General features: G+C 49.7%; 1 protein-coding gene across 1 annotated transcript in view; it reads left to right on the top strand.

Moving 5' to 3' along the window:
- The window catches only part of LOC140203815 (transforming growth factor beta-1 proprotein-like), an 83,614-nt gene that overhangs the window by 28,054 nt on the left and 41,752 nt on the right, over window positions 1–13,808 (top strand). Inside the window, exon 2 of the mRNA XM_072269903.1 lies at window positions 3,875–4,014. Coding sequence (XP_072126004.1) covers window positions 3,875–4,014 — 140 coding nt within the window. The remainder of the gene's footprint in view (window positions 1–3,874; window positions 4,015–13,808) is intronic.

Genomic DNA, 13,808 nt, shown 5'->3' with positions numbered 1-13,808 from the left:
CTGTCCCTGTCCTGGGAGTGTGTGATGGGACAGTGTAGAGGGAGATTCACTCTGTACCTAACTCATGTTGTCCCTGCCCTGGGAGTGTGTGATGGGACGGTGTAGAGGGAGCTTCAATCTGTATCTAACCCACACTGTCCCTGTCCTGGGAGTGTGTGATGGGACAGTGTAGAGGGAGATTCACTCTGTATCTAACCCATGTTGTCCCTGCCCTGGGAGTGTGTGATGGGACGGTGTAGAGGGAGCTTCACTCTGTATCTAACCCACATTGTCCCTGTCCTGGGAGTGTGTGATGGGACAGTGTAGAGGGAGATTCACTCTGTATCTAACCCATGTTGTCCCTGTCCTGGGAGTGTGTGATGGGACAGTGTAGAGGGAGCTTCACTCTGTATCTAACCCACACTGTCCTTGTCCTGGGAGTGTGTGATGGGACAGTGTAGAGGGAGATTCACTCTGTATCTAACCCATGTTGTCCCTGTCCTGGGAGTGTGTGATGGGACAGTGTAGAGGGAGATTCACTCTGTATCTAACCCGTGCTGTCCCTGTCCTGGGAGTGTGTGATGGGACAGTGTAGAGGGAGATTCACTCTGTATCTAACCCGTGCTGTCCCTGTCCTGGGAGTGTGTGATGGGACAGTGTAGAGGGAGATTCACTCTGTATCTAACCCGTGCTGACCCTGTCCTGGGAGTGTGTGATGGGACAGTGTAGAGGGAGATTCACTCTGTATCTAACCCGTGCTGACCCTGTCCTGGGAGTGTGTGATGGGACGGTGTAGAGGGAGATCCACTCTGTATCTAACCTGTACTGTCCCTGTCCTGGGAGTGTGTGATGGGACAGTGTAGAGGGAGATTCACTCTGTATCTAACCCGTGCTGACCCTGTCCTGGGAGTGGGTGGTGTTTTACTGCTGTCTATGTGTTGCCTGTGCCCGTAGTGCTGTGTATGATTGTTGTTACTGTGTTGTGAACTTTGACCTCGGAATAACACCATCTCGTTTGCCTGTATTCACGTCCAGTTGAATGATAATTAATCTGGATCCCGAGGCGACGGGATGGCTGGTGTTTCAGTGAGTGACTGTGTGCTTTCTGTGCTGCTAACTGACAGTGGTTTCACTTCCCCTGCTGTGCACCCTTGGCCTTCCTGTAAGCTGCCACAGGAAGGTGGGGGGGGGTGGGGGTCGTCAGCGGTTCAGTGACAGCTTCGACGAGCAGGCACGTAGGTGTGAGAGGGAAGTTGCTGAGTTCTCACTTCTGGGACAGGGACGAAGGAAGCTCCGTTCAGTTCGGTTCCCACCCCGTCAGAGAGGAAGCAAAGTGAACAAATGCCATTTTGCAGAGTCACTGCTGGGGATCTCTGGTTACAGGACAGGCCCAGCGTAGAGCCGTGGGCCAGAACAATATTGAAAGGACAGTGTCAGGGGATTTTCTCGTGATTTTTATTGCATTAATATTTAGGGATACTGTTACACACACGAGGAAACGGTATCAGACCATAGCAGCCAAAATTAGGCCATTTGGCCCATTGAGTCTGCTCCATTTCATCAAAGCTGATGCATTTCCCCTCTCAGCCCCAGTCTGCTGCCTTCTCCTCGTGTCCCTTCATGCCCTGACCTCTTACCTGCCCTCCACAGCTGCCTGTGCAGAATCCCACAGATTCACTGCACTCTGGCTGAAGAAATTCCTCCTTGTCTCCGTTCCAACAGGGCGTCCCTCTATTCTGAGGCTGTGTCCTCTGGTCTTAGACTCCCCCACCATAGGAAACACCCTCTCCACATCCACTTTATCTATTATCAGGGACCCCCCCACCCCAATCGGGACAAGCTCTCTTTTCACTGCTGCCATCAGGGAGAAGGTACAAGAGCCTCAGGACCTACGTTACCACGTTCAGGAACAGTTACTACCCCTCCGCCATTAGGCACCTGAACCAGAGCGGATAACTTCACTCGCCCCCCCCCCCCACCGAAATGTTCCCACAATGAATGGACTCACTTTAAAGGACTGTTCGTCTCATGTTCTCGATACTTACTGTTCATTTGTGTGCCCTTGAGCAAGGCACTTAATCACACATTGCTCTGCGACGACACTGGTGCCAAGCTGTATGGGTCCTAGTGCCCTTCCCTTGGACAACATCGGTGTCGTGGAGAGGGGAGACTTGCAGCATGGGCAACTGCCGGTCTTCCATACAACCTTACCCAGGCCTGCGCCCTGGAAACCTTCCAAGGCGCAAATCCATGGTCTCATGAGACTAACGGATGCCTATATATTTATTACTATTTCTCTTTGTATTTGCACAGCTTTCGAACACCAGTTGGTGTGGCCTTTCACTGACTCTATTTTGGTTATTTGGATTTATTGAGAATGCCCGCAGGAAAATGAATCTCGGGGTTGGTAACGGTGACGTGTGTGTGCAGTACTCGGATAATAAATTCGCATTGAACTTTGAACTTTGATTATTTGTCTTAATAATAACAGTGGTTGCAATTGATTGTTCTGAAAAGAGGCCATCGGAATTAAAATATCTTCCTCTTGTTAGTTTTGGATACAGCTGTTTGTGAGTGAGTGATTGAGGCCCCCGTCGGTCAGGGTCGACCGTGGACATTGCGCCGTGGCTGTCTGGATACGCCAGCCCGGGCAGTACGATATGGAGAGCGAGCTGTTGCCCAGGTAGCAGGTTCCTCCTCTCCACCCAAAGGAACGGCAGGGACCGATACAGTTTGGCACCAGGAGCGGCCAGTCAGCGTTGAACTCAATGTAGGGCTGCCTCAGGGACTTCAGCTCCGGGTTTTTCCCTCAGGATTTACTCCCGAAGCCTTCCCCGTGAGTGGGTACAGCCGCAAGGCAGCGGAGGTTTGAGATCAGAGTTTTCCTTCTCCTAGACGAGCTGCCAACCACGACTGGTTTTAAGGAGCGACTTAAAACGACTGGTTTTAGGGAGCCAGTAAGCCACCCTTGCCTCTCCTCCTGTCAGTAGACACCTCTGCCGGGCCACAGGTGAAGACTAGGAGTTGGACTTGGTTGTCAGAGGCTAGTTGAGACACACGCCATTGGGAGCATTTAATCGGTGGTGGGAGCTGGTCCCCATTAGAGCCCCTGGCTATGACAACCTTAAGGAATCTGCTGTTTGTACCTCTGGGGAAAATGTTGAGCCTGTCTTGGGAGTGTCTGATGGGACAGTGTCGGGGAGCTACACTCTGTATCTAGCCCATGTCCTGAAAGGGTGATCACAGACTCCAAGGGTTCGACACAGAGCAAGGGAGCTTCATTCTGTGTAGATGGGACAGTGTGCAGCTAGCTTCACTGAGTATCTGATCGCGGGAGTGTGTGATGGGACGGTGTGGAGAGACCTTCACTCTGTGTCTGAACCCGGGAGTGTGTGATGGGACGGTGCGGAGGGAGTTTCACTCTGTGTCTGACCCCGGGAGTGTGTGATGGGACAGTGTGGAGGGAGATTCACTCTGTGTCTGACCCCGGGAGTGTGTGATGGGACGGTGTGGAGGGAGATTCACTCTGTGTCTGACCCCAGGAGTGTGTGATGGGACGGTGCGGAGGGAGCTTCACTCTGCGTGTCTGACCCCGGGAGTGTGTGATGGGACGGTGCGGAGGGAGTTTCACTCTGTGTCTGACCCCGGGAGTGTGTGATGGGACGGTGTGGAGGGAGTTTCACTCTGTGTCTGACCCCGGGAGTGAGCGATGGGACGGTGCGGAGGGAGCTAATTCTGCGTTTAATCCCTGCTCTCTGCACGCTGAGAGTGTTTGTAGTGGGACTGTGTGGTGATGCACTAACAAGGACAATGAAGCTCCTTGTCTCTCAGTCAAGCTGTTGTAAACCGGTGGTAATGCCGTGTTCTGACCACCCGACTCTCTGCTTCCCTGTAGACGATTCCCCGTACAAAATCTACAAGTTCAACATCTCGCTGAACGTCACTGAGGATGCCATCCACCGAGCCGAGTTCCGACTCTTTCGGGTCGCTAGGTCTGGTGTGTCTATGACGGAGCAGCGGGTCGAACTCTATGAGGTAACCCTAACCCACGGTGGGAATTGCATCATCTCCAGCCACAACAGCCAGAACTCTGGATCTCTTCCAGAGGCAGGAGATTCTGCAAGTGCTGGATGTCTTGAGTAACACACACAAAACACTGGAGGAATTCAGTGGGTCAGGCTGCGTCGATGGAGGGGAATAAACAGTCAATGTTTCGGTCCAGGGACTGAAATGGAAAGTTGCTCCAACTTCCAATAATTCTCCCCCTCCTCTCCTCACTCTTTCCATTCTCCGTTCTGGTTACTCTCTCTGCCCTTCTCCCCTCCTCCCTGACCATCATCTTCTTCATTTTTATTTCCATGATCCACTGTCCCGTCAGATTCCTTCTTCTTCCGCCCATCACCTCCCAGTTTCTCACTTCATCATCTATCCTCTCCCACGCACCCACGTTCTCCCCTCACCTGGCCTCACCTATCACCTGCCAGCTTCTCTCTCTCTCTCTCTCTCTCTCTTATTTTAGCTTCTGCCGCCCCCCCACAAATAAGTATCTCAGTCCGAAATGTCCACTGTTTATCCCCCTCCATAGATGCCCGATTTGCTGAGTTTCGCCAGCATTTTGACAAGTGTCGCTTAGGATTTCCAACACAGGCAGAATCTTTAGCTCAGTGCTTTCTCCTGCGTTTGATTGGCTGAGAAGTCCTTTGGGACAAACTGAAGATGGGTAAAATGCCTGTGATTCTTTCTGCCGGAGCAAACCTGTCAATTCTCTTTGGTTACCTGGATAACTCTGCCTTGTTGTCCAGACCTTTTTCTATTGGATCACCTGAGGGTCCTGCGTTGTCCAATAGAAAGTAGCCCAGCTCGCTGCCCAATGGGCTTGGAGGTCAAAGGACACCAAAATGACTGACATGTCAAGGGGGTGGGGGCGTGTTTATGTTCTTGATGCTATTCTGCATTTGGAATCAGAATCAAGTTAAATACAGACCTACCACCCTGCAAAAACTCATTTCAGGGAGGTGGCATCATCAATTTGCGGGAGACTCCCGGAACTTCTGGGAGAGGTGGGATGTCTGCAATAGAGTAGCTCCTGAGCAGCTAGCCAGCCAGCTAGCTATGCTAATGAACGAATGACACCTGTTAAACTCACCTCAACATGTCTTTTACAGTCTTAACCCACTCTGGGCAATAGAAAAGTCACTGTTGCAAACAGTGCAGCGAGCAACACTGTCATTATTTTGACCCCTATTAGGCAGGGGTACACTTTAGGGTAGTCTGGGGTGATGTACGTTTTATATTTTCTTTTTTTGGAACACTCTCCCATGGCACACTCTCTCTCTCTCTCTCTCATAGTCGCTTTCAAAATAATTGATTTCCGGGACATTGTATATAATTTGCGGGCATCAGGGAGCCACTATCAATATGCAGGAGACTCCCGGAACTTCCGGGAGAGGTGGGATGTCTGTAAATATCACTGGCATATGTTGTGAAACTTGTTAACCTTGTGGCAGCAGTACAATTTTGTACATAATAATAGAGGAAAAAAACTGAATTAATGTAAAATACATAAATATAAAATAGTTAAATCAGTTGTGCAAAGATTAAAAAAAGTAGTGAGGTAGTGTTCACAGGTTCAATGTCCATTCAGAAGTCGGAAGGCAGAGGGGAAGAAGCTGTACCTCACTGCCTCCTGTACCTCCTTCCTGATGGTAGCAGTGAGAAGAGGGCTTGTCTTGGGTGTTGGAGGTCCTTTAAAATGGACGCTGCCTTTTTGAGGCATCGCTTCTTGAAGATGTCCTGGATACTACGGGGGCTGGTGCCCATGAGGGAGCTGCCTGGGTTTGCAACTCTCTGCAGCTTATTTTGACCCTGTGCGGTAGCTCCCTACCCCCCCGCCCCCCAACAGACAGTTAAAATGCTCTCCACAGTACACTTGTCGGAACTTGCGAATGTCTTTGGTGACCTGGTTCCCTCAAACTCCTCATGAAATAAAGCCGCTGTTGCGCCATCGCAGCTGCATCGATACGCTGGGCCTCAGAGACATTGACACCCAGGAACCTGAAGTGGCTCACCCTTTCCACTTCTGATCGCTCGGTGAGGATTGGTGTGTGCTTCCCCGAAGTACTGACGCCCTGAGCAGCGGCCGGTCGGAGGGATCAGAAGCTCTGAGGGGACGCAATTCACTCAGGTTTGCTGGTCGAGCAGAAAAGGCAGTGACTCACGGCCGTTTTTGGATCTTTGAGCTGCGGCTAATTAGCCTTCGGGATTGATTAGCAAGAGGGGCCGACATCACAGCGGCCTGGAGTGGCGGAGTTAGAGTGGATATTTGAGGCTTTAGCTCTTCGAGATTTCGGTCAGCAAAGGCAAAAAAAAAAGAAGCTGTAAGCAGAGTATTTCCCCCTCTTTATATTTGCTCAGTCAGAACAGTAGAGATGCCAGGAAGGACAGTGGAAGGCTCCTCTTGCGGGATGTGAGAAGGCAGGGAGGCCTCCAGCGTCCCCGATGACCACAGCTGCGAGAAGTGCATCCAGCTGCAGCTTCTAACAAACCGCGTTCAGGGGTTGGAGCTGGAACTGGATGAACTCCAGATCATGCAGGAGGCTGAGGGGGTGAAAGAAAGGACACGTAGAGAGGTGCAGGACACAGGAAGCTGGGTGACAGTCGGGAAGGGGAAAGGAGTTAAGGAGCTCGTGCAGAGTACCCCTGTGGCCATCCCCCTCGACAACGGGTATACCACTTTGGATACTGTTGGGGGGGGGGGGAGAATGACCTAACAAAGGATAGTCATAGTGAATCTGTCTCTGTGACTTAGAAGGGAAGTGGGGAGAGGAGGCACACCGGTGATGGGGGATACAATAGGGGAACGGACAGGGGGCTCTGTGGGTGAGATTGAGATTCCCGGATGGTATGTTGCCTCCTGGGTGTCAGGGTCCGTGATATCTCGGATCGAGTCCTCAGCACTCTCAAGTGGGAGGGTGAACGGCCAGAGGTCGAGGTCCATGCAGGTACCAATGACATGGGTAGGACGGGTGACGAGGTTCTGCGCGGTGAGTACAGGGAGCTGGGTGCTAAGTTAAAGTGCAGGACCTCCTGGACTGTGATCTCAGGATTGCCGCCCGTGCCACGTGCTAGTGAGGCCAGAAGTGGGAAGGTCATACAGTTTAATACGTGACTCAGGAGCTGGTGTAGAAGACAGGGCTTCAGATTTTTGAACCATTGGGCTCTCTTCCAGGGAAGGTGGGACCCGTATGGAAGGGACAGTTTGCCTCAACTGAAGGGGGTCTAATAATCCAGCAGGAAGGTTTGTTGATGCTGCACGGTGGGATTTAAACTGGAGTTGCAGGGGGATGGGAGCCAGAGTGCCAGACCAGCTAGTGGAGAGGCTGTGGAGGTAGATGTTGGTAAGACCCCGGACAACGTCAGGAATCAAAAGGCTGAGCACGGTGCGACTAGTGTTATGAGCTGTACATGTTTTAATGCAAGAAGTATCGTAGGAAAGGCGGATCACCTCAGAACGTGAATCAACACACAGAATTATGACATTGTAGCCATTAGTGATGCAGGAGGGGCCGGACGGGCAGCTCAATATTCCAGGGTTCTGTTGTATTAGACGCAACAACGTGGCAGGGATTAAAGAAAGAGGGGTGGTATTTCCAGTCAGGGAAAATGTCATAGCAGTGCTCAGTCAGGTCAGACTGGAGAACTCATCTGTTGAGGCTTTATGGCTGGAACTGAGAACTAAGAAATGTATGGCCACGTTAGTGGGGCTATTTTACAGGCCACCCTACAGTCCGAGGGATTTAGGGGAACAAATTTGTTGCGAGATCGCAGACTGTTGCAAGAAACCCAAGGTTGTTACAGTAGGTGATTTTCACTTTCCACACATTGACTGGGAATCCCAAACTGTAAAAGGGACTAGATGGGATAGTGTTCGTCAAACGTGTTCAGGAAAGTTTCCTTCACCGGTAGGTAGAAGCTCCAATAAGAGAGCATGCAATGCTTGATCTGCTCTTTAGTAATGAGACGGGGCAAGTGACAGAAGTTTGCGTAGGGGAACACTTTGCATCTAGCAATCACAATGCCATTAGTTTCAAAGCAAATATGCAAACAGATAGGTCTGGTCCTCGGGTTGAGGTTCTAAATTGCAGAAGGGCCAACTTTCATGGTATCAAGAATTATCTGGCAAGTGCAGCTTGCGCCAGGCTGCTTTCCGGCAAGGGTGGTTTTGGTGACTGGGAGGCCTTCAACCATGAAATTTTGAGAATACAAAGCCTGTACGTGCGTGCCAGAATAAAAGGTAAAGATAACAAGTGGTTCTCGAGATATTTTGAGGCCCTGGTTAAGAAAAAAAGGGGAGGGGCTTAACCGATAGAGGCGGGTAGGAACAACTGGGGTGCTTATGGAGTATAAGACGTGCAAGAGAACACTTAAATGAATCAGGAGGGCTAAAAGAAAGCATAAGATTGCCCCAGCAGACAAGGTGAAGGAGAATCCTCAGGGTTCTACAGATATGATAAGAGCAAAAGGATTGCAAGGGACAAAATTGGGCCTCTGGCAGATCAGAATGGTAACCCGTTGTGAGCCTAAAGAGACGGGGGAGATCTTAAATTTTTTTTTGTACTGGTACTTACTCAGAAGACGGACACAGACTGAATAAAAGCGAGGCAAAAGCAGCATCAATTTCATGGACCCGAGAGAGATTGCAGACCAGGAGGTATTTGCTGTCCCGGGGCAAATCAGGGAGGAGAAATCCCCGGGGTCTATGAGAGGCAAATGCAGAAATTGCCAGGGCCTTGCAGACATATTTTAATTCATCCTTAGCAGCAGAAGAGGTGTCAGAGGATTGGAGGAGAGCCAGTGTTGTTCCGCTCTAATGCTCTAAACATAAACCAGGAAATTATAGGCCTGTGAGTCTGACCTCGGTAGTGGGAAAGTCATTGGAAGGTATTCAAAGGGCTGGATATATAAGTATTTAGATAGACATGGACTGATTAAGGATCGTCAACATGGCTTCATGTGTGGTAGGTCATGTCTAACTAATCTTACAGACCTTTTCAAGGAAGTTATCAGGAAAGTGGACGAAGTCAAGGCAGTGGATGCCGTCTACATGGACATTTGACAAGGTCCCACATGGGAGGCTAGTCAAGAAGATTCAGTCACTCGGCATTCAAGATGGTATTGGGGGTAGGGTACCGACATGGATAGAAAATTGGTTGGCAGAGAGTAAGCAAAGAGTAGGGATTAATGGCTCCTTTGCAGAATGGCAGGCCGTGACTAGTGGGGTACCGCAAGGCTCGGTGCTGGGATCACAGCTATTTACAATATACATCAACGATTTAGATGAAGGGATTAAAAGTAACATTAGCAAATTTGCAGATGACACAAAGCTGAGTGGCAGTGTGAAATGTGCGGAGGATGTTATGAGAATGCAGGGTGACTTGGACAGATTGGGTGAGTGGGCAGGTGCATGGCAGATGCAGTTTAATGTGGATAATTGTGAGGTTATCCACTTTGGTGGCAAGAACAGGAAGGCTGATTACTATCTGAATAGTGTCAAGTTAGGAAAAGGGGAAGTACAACGAGATCTAGGTGTCCTTGTTAATCAGTCACTGAAAGTAAGCATGCAGGTACAGCAGGTTGTACAGGGCCCTGGTGAGACCACACCTGGAGTATTGTGTACAGTTTTGGTCTCCAAATTTGAGGAAGGACATTCTAGCTATTGAGTGAGTGCAGTGTAGATTCACGAGGTTAATTCCCGGGATGGCGGGACTGTCATATGTTGAAAGATTGGAGCAACTTGTATACACTGGAATTTAGAAGGATGAGAGGGGATCTGACTGAAACATATAAGATCATTAAGAATTGGACACGCTGGAGGCAGGAAGCATGTTCCCGATGTTGGGGGAGTCCAGAACCAGAGGCCACAGTTTAAGAATAAGGGGTAGACAATTTAGAACGGAGTTGAGGAAAAACTTTTTTCACACAGAGGGTTGTGGTTCTGTGGAATGCTCTGCCTCAGAAGGCAGTGGAGGCCAATTCTCTGGATTCTTTCAAAAAAGAGTTAGATAGAGCTCTTAAAGACAGCGGAGTGAAGGGATATGGGGAGAAGGCAGGAAAAGGGTACTGATTGTGGATGATCAGCCATGATCACAGTGAATGGTGGTGCTGGCTCGAAGGGCTGAATGGCCTACTCCTGCACCTATTGTCTATTGTGTACTGTCTAAGATGGGGTAGTAAATTGGATTAGGCATTGGCTTTGTGCGAGAAGCCAGAGAGTGGTAGTTGATGGTTGCCTCTCTGACTGGAGGCCTGTGACTAGTGGTGCACCGCTGGGATTGGTGTGGGTACATGTTGTTTGTCATCTAGATCAACGATCTGGTTGATAACGTGGTCAACTGGATCACCAGATTTGCAGATGACACCAAGATTGGGGACGTAGCGGACGGCAAAGAAGACTGACGCAGCTTGCAGAGGGATCTGGGTCAGCTGGGAACATGAGCTGGAAAATGGCAGGTGGAATTTAATGCAGAGAGCTCTTGGCCCATTGGCCTTCATAAATCATAGTGCTGAGTACAAGAGAAGGGATGTTGAAGTTGTATGAGATGGTGGCAAAGCCTAATCTGGAGTATTGTATGCAGTTTTGCTTACCTACATACACGAAAGATGTAAATAAGTACGGAAAAAACTTACAAGGATGTCTGGAGGTCCTGAGATTGGATGGGTTAGGACTGTGTTCTCTAGTACATAGAAGATTGAGGGGAGATTTGAGAGAGGCATGCAAAATTATGAGGGGTATAGATAGGGTTAAGTGCAGGCAGGCTTTTTCCACTGAGGTTGGGTGGGACTACAACCAGAGGTCATGGGTTAAGGGTGAAAGGTGAGAAGTTTAAGGGAGACATGAGGGGAAACCTCTTCCCTCAGCGGGCCACGAGAGTGCGGAACGAGCTGCCAGCACAAGTGGTGCATGAGAGCCTAAATTCAATGTTTAGGCAAAGTTTGGATAAGTACCTGGATAGTGGGGGTATGCTCCTGGTCGGTGGGAGTAGGCGGTTTAAATGGTTTTAGCATGGACTAGATGGGCAGAAGGGCATGTTTCTGCACTGTGCTTCTCTATGACTCTGATGATGTGCTGAAATGACCTGTAACGATGCAAAACAAGCTTTCTCGCTGAACCTCGGTGCCTGTGGCAATAAAAAACCAATTAACTAACATAAAATGGGACCGAACTTGCCTCTCATTGTAAGAGTTAAAATCACAAGCGTCTGGGCGATCCTGACAGAGGGGTGTTGACGTATGTCAAATTGCCTCCGGGCTGGAATTAGTGCAACCTGCGTTAGTCAGATCGGAGTAGGTGTTGAGCCCTGTCGGTTATGCGGGTACTAGACTGTCGTCGGTGCTATCTGCGTTGACGAGGCTGGCACCGAGGGCAGGAGAAGCCCGGAGGCGGGGCTGCTTTCGGAGATCCTGGCAGCAGTTAGGAGGGTGGCACGTGGGCGCTGGGGGTGGGGGAAACGAGGTGCTCGTCAACCGGCTGACAGTCAGGACTCAACCTGTCCCTGAGGAATTCTTTCTGCGAGGCTCCAACGCAAAGAGCAGCCGGGGTTTTTATCCCCAGGGTGGGGGGGGGGGTGGAAAAGATAAACAAAGTAAAGGGTGACTCAGCTGATGTTTGCCCAGTGCCGCGTTGCTGACTTTGTGAGTAACCTGGAGTTGGTGGAAACTTCGCTGACAGCCCTGGGCATGTTCGAGTTCGCTGCTGTGTTCTGAACAATTCACTCTTGTCTGCCACAGCGCAGTAGTCTGTCTCGCTCTGTACAGTGTGCTGTGGGGAGAAGGGAGGATGACTCACTCTGGTGCTCTGAGTTACGGTCGTAAGAACCGGGAGGTGAAAGGGAGTGACTAGCATGAGAAAATCCGCATCTGAGAAAGCCAACACAACACACGCACAAAGTACTGGAGGAACTTCCAATGTTTTGTGTGCCCTGTTTCCTGGCACTTCCAGCCCTGGGAAGAAGTTTCTGACTGTGTAACTGATCTAAGTCTCTCTCAGAAACTTCAATCAGGTCTCCCCTCAGCCTCTGACGCTCCAGCAGAAAAAATTCCACGTTTGTCCCACATTTCCTGGTAGCTTCTGCCCTCTAATCCAGGCAGAATCCTGGGAAGCTTCCTCGGCAATCTTTCCAAAGACTCCACGTCCTTCCTGTAATGGGGCAAGCAGAGTTTCACACAGTGAAGCAGAACAAAGGGATCTGGGAATACAGGTCCATAATTCATTGAAAGTGGCGTAACAGGTAGGTAGGGTCATAAAGAAAGCTTTTGGCACGTAGGCCTTTATAAATCAAAGTACTGAGTACAGGAGTCGGGAAGTTGTAAGACTTTGTTGAGGCTTATGTTGAAGTTGTATAAGACTTTGGTGAGGCCTAATTTGGAGTATTGTGTTCAGTTTTGGTCACCTCCAGGAAAGATACAAGAAAGATGAGAGAAGAGTCATCAAGATATTTTTATGAATGTATAAGGTTGGGGTTGATAGATTCCTGATTGGTCAAGTCGTGAATGGCTACTGTGAGAAGGCAGGAGATTGGGGCTGAGAGGGAAAATGGATCAGCCATGATGAAATGGTGGAGATGACTCGGTCAAGCAAATGGCCTAATTCTGCTGCTGTATCTTATGGTCTTATGTTGCCAGACCTGGAGAACCTGAACTAAAGGAAGAAGCCAACAGGTTGGGACTTTATCCCTTCGAACATAGAAGATTGAGAGGAGATTTGATGGAGGTGTACAAAATTATGAGGGTAAATGCAAGCAGGCTTTTTCCACTGAGGTTGAGTGAGACTACAGTTAAAGGTCATGGGTTAAGGGTGAAAGGAGAAAAGTTCAAGGGGCACACGAGAGGAAACATCTTCACTCAGAGGGTCTTGAGAGTGTGGAACAAGCTGCCAGCACAAGTGGTGCATGCCAGCTCAATTTAAATGTGTAAGAGAAGTTTGGATAGATACATGGATGGTAGGGGTATGGAGGGCTGTGGACCCACTGAAGGTCGATGGGAGTAGGAAGTTTAATGGTGTAGCATGGACTAGATGGGCCGAAGGGCCTGTTTCTGTGCTGTACTTCTCTATGACTCGATTCGCCAAGTGCGGCCTAACTAAGGTTTGTCAAATGACATCCTTCTCTGAACTTTATTAGTGAACCAGTGCGAGAAGTTTTTTTTTGATGGAAAGCTGGTTGCTTCATGATCATCGTCCTTGATCCTGGTACTCATTCCAAAGTTATTCGCTGTTGTATTTATTATCTGAGGTGGCCAGGGAGCAAGAACAGAAAGGACATGAAATTCTGCAGATGATGAAAATCTTGAACACCTGCCTGCCTACTGCCTGTTACACTGCGAGCGTTTTGGGCAGCACTGAAGATCCTCCATCTCTGGCAGTGTTCGGGGCTTCCTCTCGGTTTTCACTATCGTCAGTCACGCAAGTCCCAGGTGGAGGCTCAGGAATACCGTCACACTCGGATGTAGAAGGATTCTTCATTGTTTCCATAACAACTTTGCTTTACTAGTCGAGGTTGTTAGCCCTGTGTTGAACCCCCGACTCCAGAGGACTGGTGGACCACTCTTAGTCTGGCCTCTACCCTTTGACCTATTCACCAAGAGCCAAAGCTTGAAGTCTTGACTCCTGCCAACATAGCTCTGCAGGTCCACGAGGCACGCAAGCCTCGAAACCCAACGGCAAGGCTGCGGTTCCCTTGAGCGACACACACAGAGCTCAGCAGGTCAGGTAGCATCTATGGAGGGGAATGAACGGTCGGCATATCGGGCCGAGACCTTCGTCAAGACAGGGC

The sequence above is a fragment of the Mobula birostris genome, chromosome 10, assembly GCF_030028105.1.
Source record: "Mobula birostris isolate sMobBir1 chromosome 10, sMobBir1.hap1, whole genome shotgun sequence".
In the NCBI taxonomy this organism is placed as follows: Eukaryota; Metazoa; Chordata; class Chondrichthyes; order Myliobatiformes; family Myliobatidae; genus Mobula; species Mobula birostris.
The sequence above is the reverse complement of the archived record's forward strand: the minus strand, read 5'-3'. Positions and strand labels throughout refer to the sequence as shown.